The 23,274-nt window shown below is 47.2% G+C and overlaps 1 protein-coding gene across 1 annotated transcript in view; it reads left to right on the top strand.

The window, feature by feature from the left end:
• The window catches only part of RGS9 (regulator of G protein signaling 9), a 73,697-nt gene that overhangs the window by 5,458 nt on the left and 44,965 nt on the right, over positions 1–23,274 (top strand). Inside the window, exons 3-9 of the mRNA XM_075014741.1 lie at positions 4,376–4,426; positions 4,588–4,694; positions 7,467–7,518; positions 9,314–9,372; positions 11,182–11,258; positions 14,600–14,681; positions 15,885–15,947. Coding sequence (XP_074870842.1) covers positions 4,376–4,426; positions 4,588–4,694; positions 7,467–7,518; positions 9,314–9,372; positions 11,182–11,258; positions 14,600–14,681; positions 15,885–15,947 — 491 coding nt within the window. The remainder of the gene's footprint in view (positions 1–4,375; positions 4,427–4,587; positions 4,695–7,466; positions 7,519–9,313; positions 9,373–11,181; positions 11,259–14,599; positions 14,682–15,884; positions 15,948–23,274) is intronic.

The following is a 23,274-nucleotide window of genomic DNA, read 5'->3' as shown; positions in this document are numbered from 1 at the left end:
TGGCCTATAGGTAGTGGGCAGTGTTCCCTGTAAGCTGAGCCCATGGGCAGCTGTCCAGGAGAAATTCAGATGCCACCCTGCTGATTAGCAGAGTGCCCACAGCCGGCCATATGTGTTTCTACTGCTGATGCCATCTGCATATGTCTGCCTTGGTGCACATAATAAATTTTATTCTGCCCATGGATGGAGAAAATTAGCCGAAGCAGTGGTAGCGGGTGAGCTAATGTGTGGTGTAAAAGCACACAGCTCCATAGATGATGACACAGAGGACTTGGCTCGTCATGTTTAAGAAATGATGTAGGTGCACACTGAATGCCTAAAAAGTTTCAGACTTTCTTTGCAAGGGGGATTTGAGGGTCTCTTTCCATGGGGGCAGATATCCACCCATGTTTAATTTGCTCCTGTTAGGGAGAACACTTACAGAGCTCTCTAGGTATGAGTCACAGGATAATCTTTTAATTTAATCTATTTAAGGAAGCAGTCTGTGGGATAAAAGCTCCCAGCTCCTGGTACATGTCTAGATAATCAGTATAATGTCAGGAAAGGTCAACATTTCAATCCACCACAGTAGGTGACATTTGAAGGGAAATACGAGTAATTGATTAGGGACCCAATGCGACTTAGCCTGGCCTTGTTTAAATGGCAAGAGCGTTTCCATTTTGTTTGCTGCTCAGAAGATAACGAAAGGGCTGCAGAAGCTGATGCTGACTTTGTATGGCAGATGGAAACAGGCCACATCACCTTGAGAGACCTACGAAAGCTGAAATGCCTTTAAATATATGGAGCTTGGCTTTCCTCTGATATGTCTTATTGATCACTCTTGAAGGGCAGCTAGCTTTTAACGTCCATTGAACTCAATGGTAGAATTCATCCCAAAGAGAATTTTGAAAAAGAAAGCATTTGATATTTGCAAAGGTAGGTGATCAATGACACGACTCAAGGGGATAGCAAAGAGCAGTTATTTAGCAGAGACGGCCTCTTAATACAGCAAGAGCCGCAGCAGCACGGTGCTGTGTGCCTTTGGCTGTTTCTTTAACACAAGACGTTGCCAAGCGAAGGTTCTCTCTCTCTTTCCTCATTCAGTTCTTTTTATCCAGACTCTTTTCCTGAAGCTGCAGGCCTGCTCTTGCTGCCAGTGGCATTATGTGACCCATACCTTTGTCTCTTCCGTGAGATCAGGTGACAGGAAGGCACATGCATTGTGTATGTAATGTACACATCTACTGTGTGTGTTTCACTGTCCCATGTAGTAGCACCTTAGACCGTGTACACAGAAAAAGAATGAGTAACAGAGAGATAGCTGTGTTAGTCTGTATTCTGTCAAAACAAAAAAGCAGTCATGAAGCACTTTAAAAACTAGCAAAATAATTTATTAGGTGATGAGCTTTCGTGGGACAGACCTACTTCTTCAGGTCTATAGTCTTACCAGAACAGACTCAATATATAAAGCACAGAGGTCCAAAAATTGTTATCAAGGTTGGCAAATTAGCTAGAAGAGCAGAGAGAGGGCGTTGTGGGGTGGGGAAGTAAGTGTTAGGTCAACCATCAAAGTATGTGAAAGAGTCCTTATAATGGGTAAGTCTCCTACAGGCTTAGCTGAGAGCTAGCTCGCTTTTGGCTCAGACTGTAGAGGCTGCTGCACTAAGCTTCTGAGGTCCCAAGTTCTCATGGCAAGTTCTCATGGCAAATACACACATGACCTATGCGTCATTTATGTGCCATGTAAGGCAGATCACTGCGGCTTAAATGATTCCTTGACCTCATGTGGGCCCTCCGTGTAGGGGAGATTTCTCCCCTGTGAGGATTTAAAACAAAATTCCTAACACCATCACCTTGAGACTTCACACGCCCCCATGATCACCTCTTCATCAACTTCCTTTATAGGGAAACCATTGTTTGCACAGAACAGGTGTTTGGGGGCATATTTTCTTCTAGGGAGAAGAGATGGTTCTTGGAGATATTGGAACCCCAAAGAGTCCCCCTCTCATTTCTTCCCTTAACACTCCACATCTTTGAGGTCCTGATTCCAGCTACCTGCCTACCGGGCCAGGGTGTTTGAGCTGAATCCCCTTTGAAGTCCATCAATAACATTTCCTAGCCACCATAGAGCAGTGGGGCCGACAGCAGCTGCCATGGGTCCTGGGACAAAGTGGGAGTGGGGCCCCGCACTACACCTCGGAAGGGGCAGGGCCAAGAGCAGAAGGGGCAGGGCCTAGAGTAGTCAGCCTTCAGTGTCGCCCAGACTAGGATGCTGCCCCCTGAACTTCCTTGCAACCAGTGCAGCACTGCTGTGACATTTCAAAGGGGCCCAGGGCTCCGGGGCCCCTTTGAAATGTCATGCCCGAGGGGTAGAAACTGCTCCCTGTGCCCCCACTGTTGGCAGGTCTGCCATAGAGCAGCAGTCCTAATGTTGTTAACTCATGCTGCAAAAGAGCAGTTCCATTTCCGTGACCCATGCCAGACTTGACTTTGCATAGGATTGGCCGTTTAGTGATAGCGTTCCCTGTAAGCTGACTGCCTGAGCAGCCACCAAAGAAAGATTCATGTGCCTCCCAGCTGATTAACAGAGCACCCACCGGACCCACAGAGAGAGCAGCATGTGTGTCTATTGGTGGTGCACATAGACACGTGTTGGTGCACCTGACAAAATTTATTCTGCACACAGATTAAAACAATTAGAGGGAACACTGGTCTGGACTGAGAACCACAAAACTCATGTCCTATAGCCATTAGATTACGAAGGTTTTTTATATTTAAACCTACTATCTCCTAAAAATAACAGGCTCTGTATTACTGCTGATTGGTATTTTTTTTATCGAAATAGATTTTTGACAATACCAGCTTTTTGACCAAAGTGAAATTTTAAAAAATTTAATCTTGGCTAATTTTTGTAGATTTTTAAAAAAAAAATTGTTTAAAATTAAAACTGAAAATATTTTGATAATCAAAACCTTAGCATTTTTAACTTTTTCTTTTTTCATTCAGTTTTCAGCAAAAACTTCTTGCTTTAAAAATTTTAAAACCCAAAAATGTAAACAAAAATGATTTTTTTAACTACAATCGTTTTAAAAAACTGAAATAATATTTATTGTTTATAAACCATTTTCAGTCAAAATGATCTGTTTCTGAAAATCAGAAATTCTTGTGGAAAATTTTACAAAACGGATTCTCGTTTCCCAAATTGTCATTTTGGAATAGCCATTTTTTAAACCGGCTCTGATCTGTTTCCCATTACCAGTTCGTCAAACCTTCTACTTCCCCTGCTTACTGAAAGTATTTCTATTCAATGATTACATCCCTTTTCAGCTTAGATAGAAGAACTCTTTTATATCACTGTTATATATTTCCAGCCTTTGAAACCTGAATTGTTTTTTTATGCTTCAGTGTAATTTGTCAATAAGAATTCTAATTGAATTGTTCAATTCCTAAGAAGGGTTCCATTCCTTTTCACGCAGGCAATAAAATGTTCTCTAGGAGTTCACCTTTACAAAGAACACATCCGGTTTACATTTCCAGTTAGGTTGAATTTTGATGTGGTGTCTTACTAGCAACACTGAACATTGTTTTTTCATTATAAAAGATCTTGTTTGGTTATTGCAGAAAGATATTCATTAAACACCAGCAGAAATATGAATTTCAAAATGAAGGCTTTTGTAGACACCTAAAGGCACAATGGCAGCTGCTAAGAGATGTTTAAAAATACTTTGTGCAGGGACTGGTTGAGGCTACATCTACACTGGGCAAAGTAAGTCAACTGCAGATACTCAGTTCTAGCTGTGGCAATTGCATAGCTAGAATCGCTGCATTGGCACTCGGCTTACTTGGCCGTCCTTACTGAAGAAGGTCAATAGGAGAGTTTTTCCTGTTGACCTCCCTTACTCCTCATGTCTTGTAAGGAATACAGGGGTTGACTGCAATTCCTGAGAGATCGATTTTGTACATCCCTACCAGATGCGTGAAATCGTACCTGGAAGATAGATGCTGAGTGGGTCGATCTTCCAGGCTTGTTTAGACATAGTCTCGATGGCTCATGTAATGGGCAGTTACTATTATTTGTTATTTGTATTGTTTTAGCACCTAGGACAAGGATGGACAATACATGGTCTGTGGGATGGATGTCGTTCGCCAAGATTAGACCCTGGCAAATATTTGGCTATAGGAATGAGGGGATTTTGAAGTGTGTGGGGTCGTTTTAAAGGACCCCGTGTAAACAAGCTGCTCACGATCGAAAGCTTATGCTAATGATGTGCTGCATATTCATTGCAGTGCCTCATTAGCATATCCCGAAGTGTCTCACTAGCATCCCCCTTTCGAAAGGGGTCGGGGGGCTAGTATAGACATAGCCATAGTGTCTGATATTTTCCTTGTCTTGCAGGTAGCGATATACTGCAGTGGATTATCCAACGTCTGAAAATCGTTGAGGAAGGTAGGAGGTGTAGCCATCTAATGCTTTTCTAGCTTTGAACTCCAAAGCTGTCATCGGTTATTAGATGCAACCTAAATTCTTCTCCCCTGGGTAATGGATTGCTTCTTCATTCTGCTGCGGCCTCTTTGTATCATCAGTGTATCTGACTTCTCTCTTTTCAGAGGCACTGAACTTGGGGAATCTGATTGTCAAGCATGGATACATCTACCCTTTGCAAGAGCCGAAAAACCTCATCCTCAAGACAGACAGCAGCCTCTACAGATTTCAGGCAAGTTGTATCTTAGACACGGAACGCTGGCTGGGCATGACATACCCTTCATCTTGGCTTAGAAACAGAGAGTTCTGTGCTTCTGTTTAATTAAATTACTTTCCTTTATAGATTTGGAACACCGGTGGTTCCTTCTGAATGTATTTGCTCTTGCAGTTTATGCCCTAGCAAATGAAACCAATGGAACAGGTTCAGGAGACAGTACAATCATGGAATACTAGAACTGGAAGGCACCTCGAGAGGTCAAATCCAGTCCCCTGGACTCATGGCAGGACCAAGCACCATCTAGATAATCCCTGATAGATGTTTATCTAACCTGATCTGAAATATCTCCAATAACAGAGATTCCATGACCTCCCTAGACAATTTTTTTCCAGTGCTTAATCACCCTGACTTTTAAGAAGATTTTCTTAATGTCCGGCCTGAACCTCCCTTGCTGCAGTTTAAACCCAATATTACTACTTCTAACATCAGAGGTTAGGGAGAATAATTTTCTCCCTCTTTCTTGTAACAGCCTTTGAGGTACTTGAAAGGTGTTATCATGTCCACACTTCATCTTCTTTTTTCCAGACTAAACAAACCCAGTTCTTTCAATCTTCCCTCACAGGACATGATGTCTGGACCTTTAATAATTTTTGTTTGCTCTTTTCTGGACATTCTCCAGATGAACAAGTAGAGCAGGAGTGGCCAACCAGTTAGGGACTAAGAGACACAGACAGAGTGCAAAGAGCCAAGTGTTATGTATTTTTATCTCTGATAGAGAGATGAAAGTAAATATACAATACATGTCTCAATGCCCTCCCCCTCCCCCCAGAACCAGACACCCCCTGCTTCCCGCTATAACCTAATCGCCCTGTCCCTCCCGCCCCAGCCTCTCCCCACTCTAACTTGATGGCAGCAACTCACCAGAGCCACGATCACTGCTGCTGCCACATGCTTCTCCCACTAAGCCCTAAGGCACATGCATAGAGCAACGGACAGCACTTCTGGTGCACGGCTCGAAAGAGGAGCTGCATTGAATGGCTCAAAGAGCCGCAGGTTGGCCAGCCCTGAAAGAGAACATCCTTTAGTAAGGGGATGTGATAAACAGTTGAGATCATGGTTGAACTTGCCTTCACACACAATGGCTGCATCTACACGTGCATGCTACTTCGAAGTAGCGGCGCCAACTTCAAAATAGTGCCCATCATGGCTACACGTGTTGGGCGCTATTTCGAAGTTGAAATCGATGTTAGGCGGCGAGACGTCGAAGTCGCTAACCCCATGAGGGGATGGGAATAGCACCCTACTTCGAAGTTGAACGTCGAAGTAGGGCACGTGTAGACGATCCGCGTCCCGCAACATCGAAATAGTGGGGTCCGCCATGGCGGCCATCAGCTGAGGGGTTGAGAGACACTCTCTCTCCAGCCCCTGCGGGGCTCTGTGGTCACTGTGTGCAGCAGCCCTTAGCCCAGGGCTTCTGGCTGCTGCTGCTGCAGCTGGGGATCCATGCTGCATGCACAGGGTCTGCAACCAGTTGTCGGCTCTGTGGATCTTGTGTTGTTTAGTGCAACTGTGTCTGGGAGGGGCCCTTTAAGGGAGCAGCTTGCTGTTGAGTCCACCCTGTGACCCTGTCTGCAGCTGTTCCTGGCACCCTTATTTCGATGTGTGCTACTTGGGCATGTAGACATTCCCTTGCAGCACCTATTTCGATGTGGTGCTGCCCAACGTCGAAGTTGAATGTCGACGTTGCCAGCCCTGGAGGACGTGTAGACGTTATTCATCGAAATAGACTATTTCGATGTCGCTACATCAAAATAAGCTATTTCGATGTAGCGTGCACATGTAGACGTAGCCAATGAGAGATTAGGGCACTGTCGTATACGTTTCAGATTAGGTTATTGATATCAGCCGTCTGGTTCCCGTCTTGTTCCCCAATCCAAGCTCCAGCTCCTTGGCAATGTCAAGGAGAACATTGCAAAGTAAGACTATGATAAGCATATGCTTTGTTGTTCAGAAAGCTTGCATGGTTTTGAAAGCTGTGCCTTGTTAACAACAACTGATTGTCAAAGCAGAGGAAGCAGATATGTAATTGACACTCTCTTAAACCCGATTTAACAACAAGAACAACAAAGATAGCCTGTCTTATCTTCCTAATTGCTTATTAGGAAGATAAGAATTGCTGAGCTAAGAACGTGGATAGAATCGTAGAATCATAGAACACTAGACCTGGAAGGGACCTCGAGAGGTCATTCATTGAGTCCAATCCCCTTCTTTCAAGCACTCTCTAGACCAGGGTTTCCGAAATTTTGTACTGTTGGGAAGTGGTTTTTTTCAGTAAGATTTTTTGCAGTCCAAAAATAGAAATGCATATTAAAGAAAAAGAATGCAAAATAAATAAATTTTCACTGTTTATTATTTATTCACAGTAATAATAGAACATAGTGATAATTGCATATTTTCTAAGAACCGGTATTTTTTTTCCCAAGGGCCGGTACTGGGCCACGAACCACACTTTGAGAAATGCTGCCCTAGACCTTCCCTGGTAGATGGCTATCTAACCTGCTCTTCAATATAGTTTGTGAGCATGTTGATTCAGCTCCTTAAATGGTAGAAATATGGAGAACAATAAGTATTGTTTTGTAGCACATTTTCAAAGGAGCTGATGCCCCCCTCCTTCTGTCTGACAATGTAGTCAATACGATACTAACAAATATAAGGATTTTCGAGTCAGATGAAGCTGACTGTGGCTGCGTGAAAACTGAGGTCTTGTTTTTTGGCTTCTTTCTGCAGACACCTTATTTCTGGCCCACCCAGCAGTGGGCAGCAGATGATACCGACTATGGTAAGTGCTAACATTATAGCTGTTCTGTGGAAGCTTTGAGGGTACAGCACATTCCCACGTAGTCAGGCGGATGCTGATGATACACTGAGTGTTTCCTCTGTGTGCTGCTGTCCTGGCTATGCTCAGTGTGGGCACTCTGTCACCCTAGTTTATGTTCTCAGGCCCAATGTGTTCATTGCAGCGAATGTGGGGGCAGTCCCTCCCTTTTCCCAGGGTGGTGCAGCCCAGTGAGTGCCACAGGGCCATGTGTAACCGCCGACAGGCGCACTGGGATCTCTGGAGCTTAGTGCAGGAGCCTGTACAGTCTGAGCTGAAAGCCAGTTGGCTCTTAGCTAAGGGTGTAGAGGACACTCATTCTTTTTCTCTGTAAGTCGTCTCGGTGCCACAGCGTGGGCCAGCGAGTCACATCTTTGTGTGTGGGTCACTCATCCACGCGCCAGAAACGGCGTGGCACTAACAGTGAATGTGGGGGAAGATGCTGGGGGTGTATCCTCATCTGTGGCCCCCACTTATCAGGTAGGGCAAATAATATGGGCTAGGGGCAAATTTTCAAAGCGCCCGTAGAAAAGTCAGTGGGAGGGAGGTGCCCATCATGAAGTCTCCCAAAGGCTTCGGATCAGGAGCTGGGTTCATAAAGACGTTCCATGGAAGGGCTGGTTTTCACTTACTGTACGATTTTACAGGTGCTTACAACAGCCCCTCGTGAGCTGGAAACCCAAGCCAGTTTCTGTATCAATCGGTTTCCTTCATTGGTGATGCAGTGTTATTGTAAGGCTGCTCCTGAAGACTGGGCTGATCGTTCTGGCTATTCTAGGGCTGCTCATGGTCTTTAGAATACACAGTGATTTGTTCATTGCAAGGTTTCTTCTGAGGCCCTGGTCATCAGCTTCTATTTACCTGACTCTTTTGGGCCTCATGTATTTGTCCCAAAATCCAAACGACTGACCCGAAAATAACATAGTTTGGTTTTGAAGGTTGGAAGAAAATATTTAAAAAGCTTTAGAACAAAGAAGACATTGCCCCCAACTGAAAAAAACAGGCCCTGACCAGTGTTCCCGCTAACCGTTTCCATCTGTGTGCGGAATAAATTTTGTTATGTGCACCAAGACATGTGCACGTGTGCACCTCTGGTAGACACACACGCTGCCGGCTCTGGGCGCTCTGCCAATCAGCTGGGTGGCACTTGAATAGCTCCTGGGCAGCCGCCCAAGCACTCAGCTTACAGGGAACACTGGTTCTGACTTTTTAAGTGTTTGATTCAGTGCTGACTGAAGACCAGTTGTAACCCTCTCATTGACTCCAGCGTACTGTGGCCCAGGCTGTAAGGCAGGAATAATTTGTTAGCATAAAGCTACGTAATCAACTCCATCAAGCTCATGAGCGAAGGAGGACAGCCGTTCTTGCTCTTCTCTGTTGACAAGTGGCGCATCCCTGGCAGAACGGAGCTACTGAGGCTCTCTTCCTGGAGCCAGCTTCTGCGAGATTGGAACGTGTGTCTGGGAAATGCTTTGTCGGGGATCAGCCCCCGTTGTTCCCTCTAATTTTTTCCATCCTTGGGCTGAATAAATTTTTTTACGTGCACCAAGGAATGTACAGATGGGTGCCACCAATGGAACCACGCGCTGCCCACGGTGGGTGGCTGTGGGCGCTCTGCTAATCAGCTGGGCAATACCAGAATCTTTCCTGGGTGGCCACCCAAGTGCTCAGCTTACAGGGAACACTGGTCATCACACTGATTATGTGGACGAACTTTAGAGAGATATATAGTAACCAGACCTTTTCGCCTTTTTCCCAGCAATCTACCTAGCCAAGAAGAATATTAAGAGGAAAGGGATGTTAGAAGAGTATGAAAAGGTAAGAAGATGTTCAATGGTTTGGGCCTTTGTCAGTTCTGAGGCTGATTTAGCCTGAGCCAGCTGCCCTCTGGACTGGAGGGTGGAAAGTGACCAAAAGCCTCCGATGCGCTCCCTACTTTGGTTGCATCAAGTCCCAGTAAGTAACATCTCTGAATGGCTGTGAAATACAGGCTGCACTGCCCTTGTCTGGCACCATCAGGGGCTGCCCAGTCCCGAATGAGGGAATTTTCCAGACGACAGGAACTCCCCTCTGCCAGCCTCCCAGCCCCACTGCCCTTCACTACCTGCCCTGGGGTTTCCTTCACTCCAGGCCAGCCCCTCATCCCTGCTGGACTGAAACCGGCCTTGGCCATGCCAGGCTTCCTGTGGGGCCTCAGCCCCAACCCGTGGGCGCTGGCTCCAGCTCTGGCCCCGCTGGTGACACAGCCCCGGCCACAGCCCCACAGGCACCGGCCCTGGCTAGATTGTCAGATGCGACCTGGTCAGGCTGCCGGATACAGCTCAGCCCTATGGAGGCTAGCTTCAGCCTCGGCTTGGCTGCTGCTTCTGACCCGAGGCCACAAGCCCTGATGGGCTCCCCTGCCCAGGGCCACTGGCCCCGCTTTCTCCAGGCTCCACCCAGCCCAACCCCTACCAGCCTTCCAACCTGAGAGTCTTTGGTGCAGTAACATCCGTGGTCGTTCCAGACCGCTGATGTTTCTGGGCTAGAGATCCTGGTTTTGGGAGGTGAAACCTGTAGCTGCTGATGCACAAAAGTGCTAAAAGTAAATGATCGCTTCAATACACCAGTTCCTCTCTCCACGGTGGTAGAATGAAGTATTCAGCATGTCTGGAGCTCATCGAGATTCATTTCAGACTCACCCAGGTTTTCTAGCTCAAATTACCAGCCCGACCCTGGTTTGATCCAGAGAGGAGAGTATATTTTTATCATGAGCTGTAGGCCAAGAGCTCTGGACTGATGGGTGTTATTGTTATAGTGCATTTTTATTCACCCTCTTTGGTCCACCCAGGACACCCATGCTAGGCTTCTGGCTTCCAGCTGTCTCCTTTTTTGGGCAGAGACCCATATCTCCCTCTCTTCTGACTTTAAGGCTGCATATATCTCTGTCTACACAGTAATATCACCAGCAAGCCAGATTGCCCAAAAGGCCAGTGCCTACATATTGCTTCTGCTCCTTACTGTGTATTACCTGCAGCTCTGAGTCACCACCCAGCTCCTTCCAAGCAGCCACGTTTAAGCATTACAAAGAAAACACACTAAACCCTCCACCTCCAAGACTACACGCCTGCTAGAAACTTGCCTGAGATCACCCCTTGACATGTCTTTAGCTCTGCTCGGTTTGAGTCCTTCAGACATGCAGCTCTTTTCCCTCTGTTTACAAGTTCATCCATCTTTGACCCATAACCAGACCCCTCGTCTGTGCAGAGCAGTCAGGTTTTTTTATACAGCTTGGACCTTTGATCTTGGACCTCCAGACCAGGCAATTAGCAGACAATGACCCTCTCTTCAGAAAGATGTTTTCTTGCAGAATCAAAGCTGGGAAATTTGAACCTCTCCCCAGGAAATCCATGCCACTTTTATTGTCCCAGAAGTCCACACTTGTCTGCCATGTTTTCAGTATAGTCCTTTGAACTCCCCAGTCTCACATCTGTCACATCCCTCCTCTAGAGATTATATACAATCCTGTCCCACAATAATACATAAACGTAATAGAATGAGGTCTTCCAAAAATCCTGCAGGAAATTGCCAGGCATGTCAGAGCAGCTCATGTTTTTCTACTGACTGTGTGTTTGTTTTAAATTTCAGGAACATTACAGCTTGCTAAATAAAAAAATAAACTACAAATGGGATTTTGTTATTATGCAGGCCAAAGAGCAGTACAGGTAAGCGCTCTCAAATTCTGTTACCTGCTTCTTCATCCGCCCTGGGCGTCGATCTGATGCGCAAACAAATGGTAGAGTTCAAGTAAAAGCATTACATTGCAATGGTACAGCAGCTTATTAACAGATCCTTGGGAACATGAAGGGGAAAACCGCTTCCATATGAACTGTATTCCCAAGGGCGCCATTTCGGGAGGGGGAGGGGCAGCACCGCTGTGTACCAGGCCGCTGCTTGCTCTTCCTCCCATCGTCTTGACTATCAGGGAGCAAGAGGAAAGCATGCGATTTGAGTGCGTGCCTGTCACTCCTGGCCAGTGAGGGGTGCAAGCAGAGGAGTAATTCACACAATCTGTGCACTTCCCCTCGCTCCCTGGTCATGAGAACGAAAAGCAAGCAGCATCCCAGTATGCACTGCTGATTCTCCCCTGCCCTCCTTGCGTATTCTACCTTCACATGCCACCTGCTATGCATCTGGTGCTTAGCAGAGAAACTTTAGCCCAAGGTTTCAAGGGTGCGGGCAGTGGCCCGCACAAATTCACACTCTCCCATTTGCTCTTGCACAGGTGCACAACTAAATTTGCTGGCACACAGTGTGGAGCTGCAGCGTGGTTCTCGTAGGCAAAGGGGCACACGGGGTGCTGTGCATGTACCCCCCCTGCAGGTGCAAATGCCTCTTTGCACATGCAAAAGTAGGTGTTTGCCCTTACATATGTTACAACTCCTGTTGAAAATGAGGTGCCTGATCCTGCTGCATAGAAGTCCTTTCTTGGGCAAACCTCCCAGCAACTAGAGTGCCGGCGTGGCAGGAGGAGGGATTTCTGAATCAGGCCCTCGACCCTTTGCAGCTGTAAGAGGTTCTCTTTGAGTCCCCATTCACATAGACCTGAGGGCAGAATTTCAGACCCAAAATGAAGAGCAACAGAAAGTGTCCCTCAAACATTTCTGCAGAAAGCCTGGTGGAAGTTCTGTCAGTCCCAAGTGTTCAGCAATCACAAGTCGGGCTTGCCAAAAATCATGAAACTGCCTTGGAAATAGTTCAGCTATGCAAAAATAATTGATTTGGAGCACTTGCTATTTGTGTACTGCTTTTTTTTTTTAGTTTTCAGAGTGCATTGGGGTCATATTTTGAAGCTTTCGCCATGGTCACAAGGGCTAGACACGACCTTGTCTCTTGCCGAGTGAAGGCTGGAATCATACATCTACAGCAAACCCTCGAAATGCACAATTTCAATTTGTGCTTAACTCGCATTAACGTGAGTTAAGCACAACTCAGACTCTCACCCCCGCGCCCTCCCAGCCCTGGCTTAACCACCTTGTCACCGTGCGGCCCCGGCTCAGCACCCTGCAGCCCTGCTCACCAGCTACACCCAGCTCCGGCTCACCCGCCACCCCCATGCCCGGCTCTGGCTCTTGCCCATCACCCCCGTGCGGGGCTCTGGCTCAACCTCTCCCCTGCCCCAGTTCAATCCTCCCTCCCCCCGCGCAGCTCTAGCTCAACTCCATCTACCGCCCTCTGCAGCCCTAACCCACCCCAGGCTTAACCCCCCTGCCCCCCTCCCATGGCCCCAACCCACTGCCAGGCTTAACCCTCCCCAGCTGCCCCCCAGACCCCCAGGACTTTCCTTTCAAAAGGAGCTGCAGTGCTCCTGTTGCTTCCCCAGCTGCAGAACCTGCGTTCTGCTGGGGAAGAAAAGGCCGCCCCTGACTTACGCAAAATTTGGGTTATGGGAACGCAGCCCCCACGTAAATGAAGGTCTGCTGTAGTTGACTCCAGGAACGTGGCCTTATGGAAAACAGAAATTGTCACGAGACTCTTGACAAAATCGTGAGGGTTGGCCATGGTGTTGGTACCAATGTTCAAGCTGTGGTACAAGTATCCACCCTGGGGTCCCTAAGGTTTGGCCTGGGACATTCATATTTAGACACTTTAATACAGATGCATGATTTGCAGAAGAAGTGAACATCCGTTACTTCTGTGAGGTGGCAGAATTGCGGGAAGGTGGAAGAGGGGTTGGACATTAGGAAAATTATTTCACTGGGAGGGTGGTGAAGCACTGGAATGAATTACCAAGAGAAGTGGTGGAATCTCCATCCCTAGAGGTTTTTAAGTCACGGCTGGGATGATTTAACTGGGAATGATCCTGCTTTGGGCAGGGGGCTGGACTCAATGACCTCCTGAGGTCTCTTCCAGCCCTAGGATTCTATGATTCTGACCAATTGCTGCCAGGCCAAACAGAAGGGAATAATCCCAGCAGAGCTCAGGGACAGTTTGATGACTCGAAAGCTAGTGCCCCTCAGAGGTAGCATGTAGAGGTGCACGGTGGTCCCGTGCACCCCCCGCAGCATTGGACCCCCCCATTCACTATCAGCACTGTGCCACTTCTGGTGTGTGCAGGGGCAGTCCAGCCCTCCCCTGAGTGGTGCAGCCTGAGAGCATCACAATCTTCCTCGTTCTCAGGCTGCATTGATCCTTGCAGGGGCAGGGTGGGGAGGAGACCCCTGCATGCACTGGAAGTGGTGCAGTGCTTCCACAGAGAGAGGTGGGTGACGGTGGAGCAGGGGAAAAGGGAGAGCAAGGGCAAGGAGAGGGTGGAGGATGGGCTCACAGACCAGAGGAGGAGGGGCATGGGTGTGGCATGGGTAGGGAGGAGGTGAGATGCAGCATGTGGCCAGTGCCCCTCCTAGAATCCCTGTACAGGTTGAACCTCTCTAATTGGGCACCCTTGGGACCTGATTGGTGCCCGACGAGAGATTTGCCAGACCACAGGAGGTCAATAGTGCCTGGCAGCATTACCACCACTTCCACTGCTTACTGGGCTCTTAGATGGATTTAGGGGTAAATTACATTTACATAACACTGCGAGCCAGGTCTGGTGGCTGTAAACAAACTTTACAGGACCGTGAGAAACTTGGCCGTATCAGCTATCTAAAATCATCCCAGATTACAGATGTTACCAGACGAGAGCGTTCCAGATTAGAGAGGTTCAGCATGTACTGCTTGTCTCTGGCATCCTTCATTTATATCAGTGCGGTGAAACCAGTTGTAAGTTGTAAATTAGGACAGAAAGACATGTGGTCCAGAAACGGCAGCGTTTACTTGTGGCCTGAAGAAGCAGCTCAGAGTCACACCTTCTGGATTCAGCCAGATGAGCCTGTCAGTCAGAAAGCTGAGGGAAGTCAGAACAGGGTCATGTTCTCGATCTTGCTCTTTTTCAAGGAAAAACTCCTTTAGTGCTGTCCCCATCCCCTGGAACTGTGGCTAAAGGGCAAGAATATGTCATCAAAAGGGGAAGACGACCCACATTTCCCTCTGATGGGCTTGAAAGCCATTCTTTGCTTTACAGGGCAGGAAAGGAACGGAAGAAGGCAGACAGGTACGCGCTGGATTGTCAGGAGAAAGCCTATTGGCTAGTGCACCGAACACCTGTGAGTAGATGACCATCCTCCATAGCTGTAGAGTCTGTATTGGAGATACAGGGTCCAGAGAGCTCAGCCAGGGGCTGCACCTTTGAGAAGGTGCCTTGGAGTACTGCCTTGACCGTCGCGCTTGGCCAGGTGCCGCACAGGCAGAGACGGACATAGAGCCAAAACAGAGACTTTAATCCACTTTGCTGGCTGAACTTCCCAAACCCCTTGGACTTGCTCTCAAAGGTGAAGTGAGGAACCGTTCACCATAGCATCCATAATATGCACAGTTATTCTTAACTGCTTGTGTCCCAGGGAGGCTGTTATTTTGGAGGCAGGTGTCACCAGCGTGTTTCTTGAGAAAAGCCATGCAGGTCCCAGGGTGCCACTGGACTCCAGCAGGTACCCATGAGCGACACTCCCTCATCCCAGGCATAATCAGTGAGCCAGTTTAATTGTATCTGCTGAGTCAGGGGCCAGTGGAGAGCCCTGCAGGTGACATACTGGGATGCTTCGAGCCTGAGGCAAATGTCAGCCTGTGATTAGAGCTTTGCTTTCAGGTAAAGCGGTTGCTGGGAAACTTGGCCCCACTCAAATACCTTGGCCTCAGTTCATGCGTGATGCCACCCCTTTGGTGATAGTGGGTTCTTGGTTCTTTTGATTCTGATTTAGACTTGGATTAAGTATTTCTATCCAGGTCTGTTTCTCCATTTCCCCCATAAGAGCTCACTCTTGAGACCCAATTATTGACCATTATCTAAATATGGTGGATGATTAAAAAATCACTTGTGCCCAAGGCAGCCATGCTAATGGTACTTTTTTGTCCCTTCTTATTGCCTGTATCAAGGTGTGTCTCCTCTGTATAGATCATTGCTGGAATGAGCGTGGTTTTCCCCATGTGTGTACCCCTTGACTTCTAGTGACTGGGTGTCTCTGGATCTCTCTTGTTAAATCTTTCCTGGAGTATCTCTTGATCTCAGCTATGTTTGGACACGTCATGGTTATACTTTCATAGGTGTCTCTTGCTTTATTGACTTGGGCATCCCACATACATTCCCATGTGTCCCCAGCCAAGCGCTACAGTCATCTCCAGAAAGATCAGTCGAAGTTTTACCTTTTCCCACCCATTGGAGGACTTATTCATTTGCAGCAGATTCCTTCACGCGACTAAGGCGGTGTCGAGAAAGCAGACACAAATGTATTGTTGGTTCTTGTTTGTGACAGCCGGACATGCAAGACATCCTAGAGTACGGACTGAACCGAGTAACCGACCCCAATGAAAACAAGGTAAACTAGGTAAGGCTGCTTGCTTCCAGATCTACACTACACTCACAGGGCGTATCTCTGCTGATGTCAAAGGTGTAGGCTGCACCTCTGCAGTGTGTGTAGCCATACGTGAACCAGCTTTGACCTGGGTCAGTGCTTCCCAGCCTTTTCACTAGTGCGGGCCCCCGACCACCTCCTCCAGACCATTCGCAGACCCCTATCCGAGCCAGTTCTAGCCACTAAGTGAAATTAAATGAATTAAATGAAATGAAAAAGGAAACTACAACATAGATATTTGGACCGTGATTAATAACATTGTTGGAAGATATTGAATTTAAAAATAATAATTAGTTGTAACTTTGCAATTTATTTAAATCTTATTTTCGATGATCATTTTTATTTGTCTTTTATTTTTTCACGGACCCCCTGCAACACCCTCGGTTGGGAACCACTGATCTGGGTTGTTCATATTACAATAACAGTGCTGCCGGGTGGCACGTACTAATTGCCTGAGTACATACCTGGTTTGTCCAGTCTCTGCAGCTGCTTGTGCTGCTGCTATTAATACTCAAACTAGCTGTATGAAGTGTAGAAACAGTCCACATCCAGGACTGTACAGTTATTTGATTTTTCACTCCTTCTGAGTGCAGCAGAGTTACTCTGGATTTGCTCTGAGAGAGAGAGAGAGAGAGAGAGCAGAATTCAGCCCTAGAAATAGTATCTGGAAGCTTCACATTGCTTATCTTGCCTCCTTCCTTAAATCAATCAGAGTAATGCTCTTGGTCTGAGAATGTAAATGAAGGAAGTGACTGGCCTCCTGCATAGACTTGTCGCTACCATTGGTTCCCAACCAGATGATGCATACCACGCAGAGGTCTTCTAGGGCAGGGGTGGGCAATAAGCAGTGCATGGGCTGGATGTGGTTTGCCAGGGTTAGCCCATCAGGCCGCTGGACACTTTAGCTGTGTCTACACGTGCACGCTACTTCGAAGTAGCGGCACTAACTTCGAAATAGCGCCCGTCGCGGCTACACGCGTCGGGCGCTATTTCGAAGTTAACTTCGACGTTAGGCGGTGAGACGTCGAAGTCGCTAACCTCATGAGGGGATCGGAATAGCGCCCTACTTCGACGTTGAACGTCGAAGTAGGGACCGTGTAGACGATCCGCGTCCCGCAACGTCGAAATTGTGGGGTCCTCCATGGCAGCCATCAGCTGGGGGGTTGAGAGACGCTGTCTCTCCAGCCCGTGCGGGGCTCTATGGTCACCGTGTGCAGCAGCCCTTAGCCCAGGGCTTCTGGCTGCTGCTGCTGCAGCGGGGGATTCATGCTGCATGCACAGGGTCTGCAACTCGTTGTCGGCTCTGTGGATCTTGTGCTGTTTAGTGCAAGTGTGCCTGGGAGGGGCCCTTTAAGGGAGCGGCTGGCTGTTGAGTCCGCCCTGTGATCCTGTCTGCAGCTGTGCCTGGCACCCTTATTTCGATGTGTGCTACTGTGGCGTGTAGACGTTCCCTCGCTGCGCCTATTTCGATGTGGTGCTGCGCAACGTCGATGTTGAACATCGACGTTGCCAGCCCTGGAGGACGTGTAGACATTATTCATCAAAATAGCCTATTTCGATGTCGCCACATCGAAATAGGCTACTTCGATGTAGGCTTCACGTGTAGACGTAGCCTTTGTCTCTCACAGCTCTGGTCTGTTTCCCACAGCTTCCATTGGCTGGGAATGGCGATCTGCAGCCAATGGGAGCTCTGAGTGACTGTAACTGAGGTTGTGCAGGTAAATAAAGCATTCTGTTGCCCTCCGGTGGCTAGCCCTGGTGAATTGCATCCGGCCTGTGGGTCGCTTGTTCATAGAATCTAGGGCTGGAAGAGACCTCAGGAGGTCATTGAGTCCAGCCTCCATTTCTGTTTTAGGGGTTTCTGTTCGCCGGCGTTTTAATGGAGTGGGCCATTCTGTTAATGACTTAAGAGTTTGCGTGTTACTGAAGAGGAATTTTCACAACACTCTTGAAAGAAAGGCTGCTGAATTCTCTTTTATATTCAAATTCGACACATTAACACGTGGTTTGAACCGGGATGGGAATTTTCTGGGTCACTATAGGGACTTGTATGCACACTTGGCTTAATCTAATTCTTGACTCCCCCCCACCCCCGCCCCTCTACTCTCTGATTTGTTCACCTTGATAATTTTTCTCTGTGCCTTAAATATTGAGTCTGTTCTGGTCTGGCTATGGTCTGAAGAAGTGGGTCTCTCCCACGAAAGCTCATCACCTAATAAATTATTTTGTTAGTCTTTAAAGTGCTACTTGACTGCTTTTTTGTTTTGGTAGTATATAGACTAGCATGGCTATCTCTGTGTTACTGCTTTAGGGGTGTTTGCCTAGTTGTATAAAAAGCTACGTAAAACACACTAACAAAGTCAGTACAAACAAAAATTTCATTTAATGACTTATTTATACAACTCTATTTACTACAGACTGAAATGTTAGTACAATATTTATATGCCAATGGATTTGTTTTATAAATGTATGGTAAAAAAGAGAGCAAAAGCAATTTTTCACTAATAGTGTGTTAGGTCACTTTTGTGGTTTTCTCTGTGATATTGTTAGCAAATCATTTTTAAGGGAGGTGAAAGTTGGGGTACTCAGGACAAATCAGGTGCTTGAAAGGGGTACAGCAGTCTGGAAAGGTTGAGACCCACTGGCCTGTAGGATTAAGTCTATGCTGTGGTAGCTAGAACCATTCTTATCTTTCACCCATGGCTCTGATGAAAGTGAACAATGGAGCCCATGAAACAAGTGGTCCCATATTTACATGCTTAGAACCACCGCTGACAGCACATTTGGGCAGCTAGGTGAGTGAAGGCAGAGCATTGCTCATCCATCAAAGGTGGTGGTTGCATTGCTAAAGCTCACCGTATTGCTGATAAACTTTTCATGTTCCTGACGGCCCTTAAACATCTCCACTGTTAGAGCTAGATAATTGCTTTGGCCAAGTGGATTCTGTTGCCATGGAGACTGAGAAGCAGAGTGGAGTGCCAGGGTTTAGTACTCTCTCCTTTACTGCAAGTAGGAGCTGCTGAAATGTCCTTTGAAAGGAAACAAAAACACACACACACACACACACACACACACACACACACACACACACACACACACACACACACACACACACACACACACACAAAATATTACAGCTGGCCTGGAAAGCTCTTTAGATTTGCAAATGCTTTCAGAAGTCATCAACCATCTGGTGGCTGGTCAGTGGCTTATGTGAAACAGGTGAATGGTTCTCAGTTCAGTTCCTACCAGACCAAAGCCCTCACAACAACTGCAAAACATTTCACTGGCACGGTGCGTGCCCTTGTTGGCCTCTCAGCAAAGAGCCCAAGAAGGGAAGGCTGGATCCAAAGCCCACTGAATTCAGTGGGAGAGGTTCCATTGATTTCAATGGGCTTTGATCAGGCTCTGAATGGCCCACATGTACTTCAATACCCTCTCAGCTTCCTGGGTAGAGCATTGCATGGATATAAAATTTGTATCTGCTTCCACGTTTGTATCTGCAGAAATGAGCCATGGATCTCCACATTATAAAACAGATAGCCGAGGATTTGCGGGGTTCTAGATGCAAAATTTGCAGCCGCATCTGTATCTGCAGAAATGAGGCACGGATATCTGCATCCCCATCCACGGATGCCCAGGGATTTGCAGCGCTCTCTTTATGGGCTGCAAGTTGAAGTGTTTTGGCAGGGGGGTGGGCAGAGTGTACTCTTTTTGTCCCTGTTCAATAGATAAGGGAGGACTGCAGGCTTCGGAATTGTCAGGGGACCCTGTCCATAAATGCACATGCACACAATAAGGCTAAGATGTGGGGGAAAAATCAGTCCAATGTTCACACATGCCGCACTGCAAAATCTTCACATTATCACAAAAAGTTACACTGTAAGGGACAGAGAATAAGCCCCAGGAGACAGAAGTAACAAGCAACTGCAGAGAAATCCAAAATTCCGCTGGAGTTTACTGTGGATCTAAAGAATGTCTTAAACACCAGTGAGAAATATAACACAAGAGACCAGGGACTGCGTCTTTCCCTGTTTGCAATATGGGCTGGATTCTCTGCTCTTTTACGTCAGGTCAGTGTAACGCCATTGTGTTTGGTAGAGTTACTCCTTATCATCAGCAGGAGATCAGAATCAGATCCTTTGTTTGCCCTCTGTCTCTGGGAGACACCCCTGCTGCTGAAGTAGTGGAAGCGCTGCTGTTAGAACCCCGCTAGATATAATTAGAGGCAGGCAGATTGCAGTGTCTGGGGATGGTATAATATTTATGTTTGTAGATGGGTTGAATTCACTGTTGCTTTTCAGTTTTTTAATTTTTATATACTTAGCAGGATAATCAGGGCCCTTCTGTGGATGATTATTTATGCTAAATCTAAAACATGGACATATGTAAATAAATGAAAATTAGCACCATTTGGTCCATTGCAATAAGTAACTGACAGAAGTGCGAACAAAGGGGAAGCTGTAAAGAGAAGGAGCGGAGGAAAAATGGGACAGAAGGAGAGAGGGAATAGAAAAGAGAAAAGTGGTAATAAGCAGTAGGTGTTTGGGGGAGGAATTTCTTTGCAGTTTTGGGGTATTTTGCTAAAAACCAGACACGCAAATGGATAGGATGCCTCCTGCTTCTGTTTTTACATTTCAAAGTTATTGGACATAATGCACCAGAATAATGGGCTGAAATGCAGGACCTTGCCAGCATCTGACAAGCAGCTTTTCTGGCATCTCTTGAAAAACGCCAGACTTTCTGGACCCTCTACACGGGCAGCTTCCCCAAACTCCTGAGGCTTTTAACCTGCAAGAAGCTGAGCACAGGAGTATACTTTCACTTCTCTCACCAGGCACTGAGCTCTTTGGGGGATCTCGCTCTGATGGCCAAATCCTGTTCCTGCTGACTGATGTTTTCGAGGACAAACGTGTGCACCAATCCAACTGCTTTATTTGTGACTCAGCTTAGGCCCAGGCTATTGCATCTTAGTCTGCCAATTAGTTTTCTTCTCTCTCACTAGCTGAAGAGAAAAATATTCCCATTGATAATTAATTTCAGACATCAAAATGAATTCTTTGAAGCAGATTTAGGAATGAGCCATATCAGAGCCTTGCCTGGGATTGTTCATTGTACAAGCTGCCCACTGCCTAGATGATTGTCAGGGGTTTTTGGAATAAACAGCAGCTGAGTCATGGCACTTGTGAGGTGGCTTTTAGAGTTGACCAGTGGACTGTGGCTGGACAAAGTCCAGCAAGATGCAGATTTCAGATTTTCAGTCATCCAGTGGAACAACTTAATAAAGTATGTGATCGATTCACTATCACTTTAATGCTTTTAAAACCAGGATGGGTGTCTCTCTAGAAGAAGAGCTGTATTTCAACCACAAGTTATTGGGATTAGCGGGTAAAATTCTCAGGCTTGTATGATGCAGCATGTCAGAATAGATGATCATAGTAGTCTCTTCTGGTCTTAAAATCTGTGAATATCTGTAGAGCTTACTGATAAATATGCTCATGTTAGGCACATTTGCTAATTAAAATGACAGCATTTGCTGCTGCCATTAACATTAACTACTTCCACAGTTTCTAATACCCCTTTCAAGAGTGTCAGGCGGATGGGTCAATAAAATAAACAAAAAACTTAACCCAATATGCAGAAGCTGGAAGAGCCAGAAAATTAATCAGAGAACAGTATTTTTCAGTTTAGGTTACGATAGCCAAAGAGGTCCGCAATAAAGTGATGGGAGGGATTTTCACCCAGCGAGGACAGCATGAGCAATTACTTCACGTTTAGAAGCAGTGTCGCAACACTGCGAGCAGGAATGGAGAGGCCAGTGTTAAGGCAGGAAGAGTGTGGGCTCCAAGAGATGTAACCGTAAAAGAGGCTGGAGGCAGGAAGGGTTCAAACCCCGGTTTGTAGCTGTAGGGTGACCAATAGATTTTAAAAGATATGCATCTTCAAAAGGGTTTTATCAGACTCCCCATTGTCTCTCATAGTTTTGGGCTTGCTGTGAGGCCACAGTCCCCATGGGAGAGCAGACTGTGCAGTCCACTTTTCGCAGTGCCTGGCAGAGCTGCCAGTTGGTTCTGGCGAAGAGCCAGTTTGCCAGAGAATGGTTCGTGCTGAGAAGGGAGATGAGGTCTGGGTAGCAGTGGGCAGTGTGACTCAGGCCCGTTGATGGGGGTGGAGTCAAAGAGTGCAATTGATCAGGGGCCCAGGCAATTTAAAAGGGTCTTCGGGGCTTCTGGCCACTACCCCCGGCAGTGCAGGAGGGGCTAAGGCACAGTGGTGACAAGGGACACATAAGCACGGCGAAATGTCGTAATCCCGCCAGTGTCCTGAACAGTGACATCTTCTCCCCGGTGGAGCCTCATCCTCAGATCAGCTGTGCTGATTTACACCAGCCGAGGATCTGGCCCTTACCTTTGGGCGGCAGCAATTCAGAATCACAATCAGCGTGAAAACAGACCCCAGGTCTCCTCAGATGTTACTTCCAACCCCCCCTTACTCCATGGCGGGATAGGAAGAGATGGGCCTGACCCAGAATGCCAGCTCCAACCCCCCATCTGCACCCCCCTTTATTCTGACCCCTGTTGGCACAGACACTACTCCTTCTGTGCTCTGCGCTGATTAGTGGGGGGCCCACTAACATTCTGCCTGCTGACTGAGGACAGCACCCGGGGGCACTTTGCCCTAGAGCACACCAGGTGTATTTCCACCAGCACACAAGGGGTTAATCCCCCGCCGCTGGCGAACGGCCCCACTTGCGTTCAGCGCCAGAGCTCTGGGTTGTGTCCAAAGTGCTTCACTTCAGGGTTGCGTCATGCAGAAGAGTCCTGATTCGAAGTCACGTTCCCCTTTCACTTGCTGTGTGGCTGTGCGGGGTTCCCAGCCAGGCTGCCCTTGGAGTTTCCTCCTGAACGACGGGGCAGTGGATGCTGCGTGGCTGCCCATATAAACCTCGCAATGGAGAATGCTTTGTAGAGTACATGACAGTCAGATGAGACTGGCTGGAGTCCTTTATTCATTGGCATTTTGATGTAAGCCTGGAGGACCCATAGGCTTCTGCGCTGGATAATTGTTGAAGGGTATTACTCAATTAATCTGCTTCACCCTCGTTAAGGGAATATGGTAAATGACTCTTGGTCGCGGCATGAGATTCCTGTATATATCCAAGCGCAGGATGTCTCTCTTTTTTGGAGAGGAGGCACGGCACATTGGGAAGCTGATTAAATTGCCTAGGGTGGTTGTAGAATCTCCATCGTTGGGGATATTTAAGAACAAGTTGCATAAATATCTAACAGGG

Source organism: Carettochelys insculpta, chromosome 20, assembly GCF_033958435.1.
Source record: "Carettochelys insculpta isolate YL-2023 chromosome 20, ASM3395843v1, whole genome shotgun sequence".
Lineage (NCBI taxonomy): Eukaryota > Metazoa > Chordata > Testudines > Carettochelyidae > Carettochelys > Carettochelys insculpta.
This window is presented reverse-complemented; position numbering and strand designations above follow the sequence as displayed.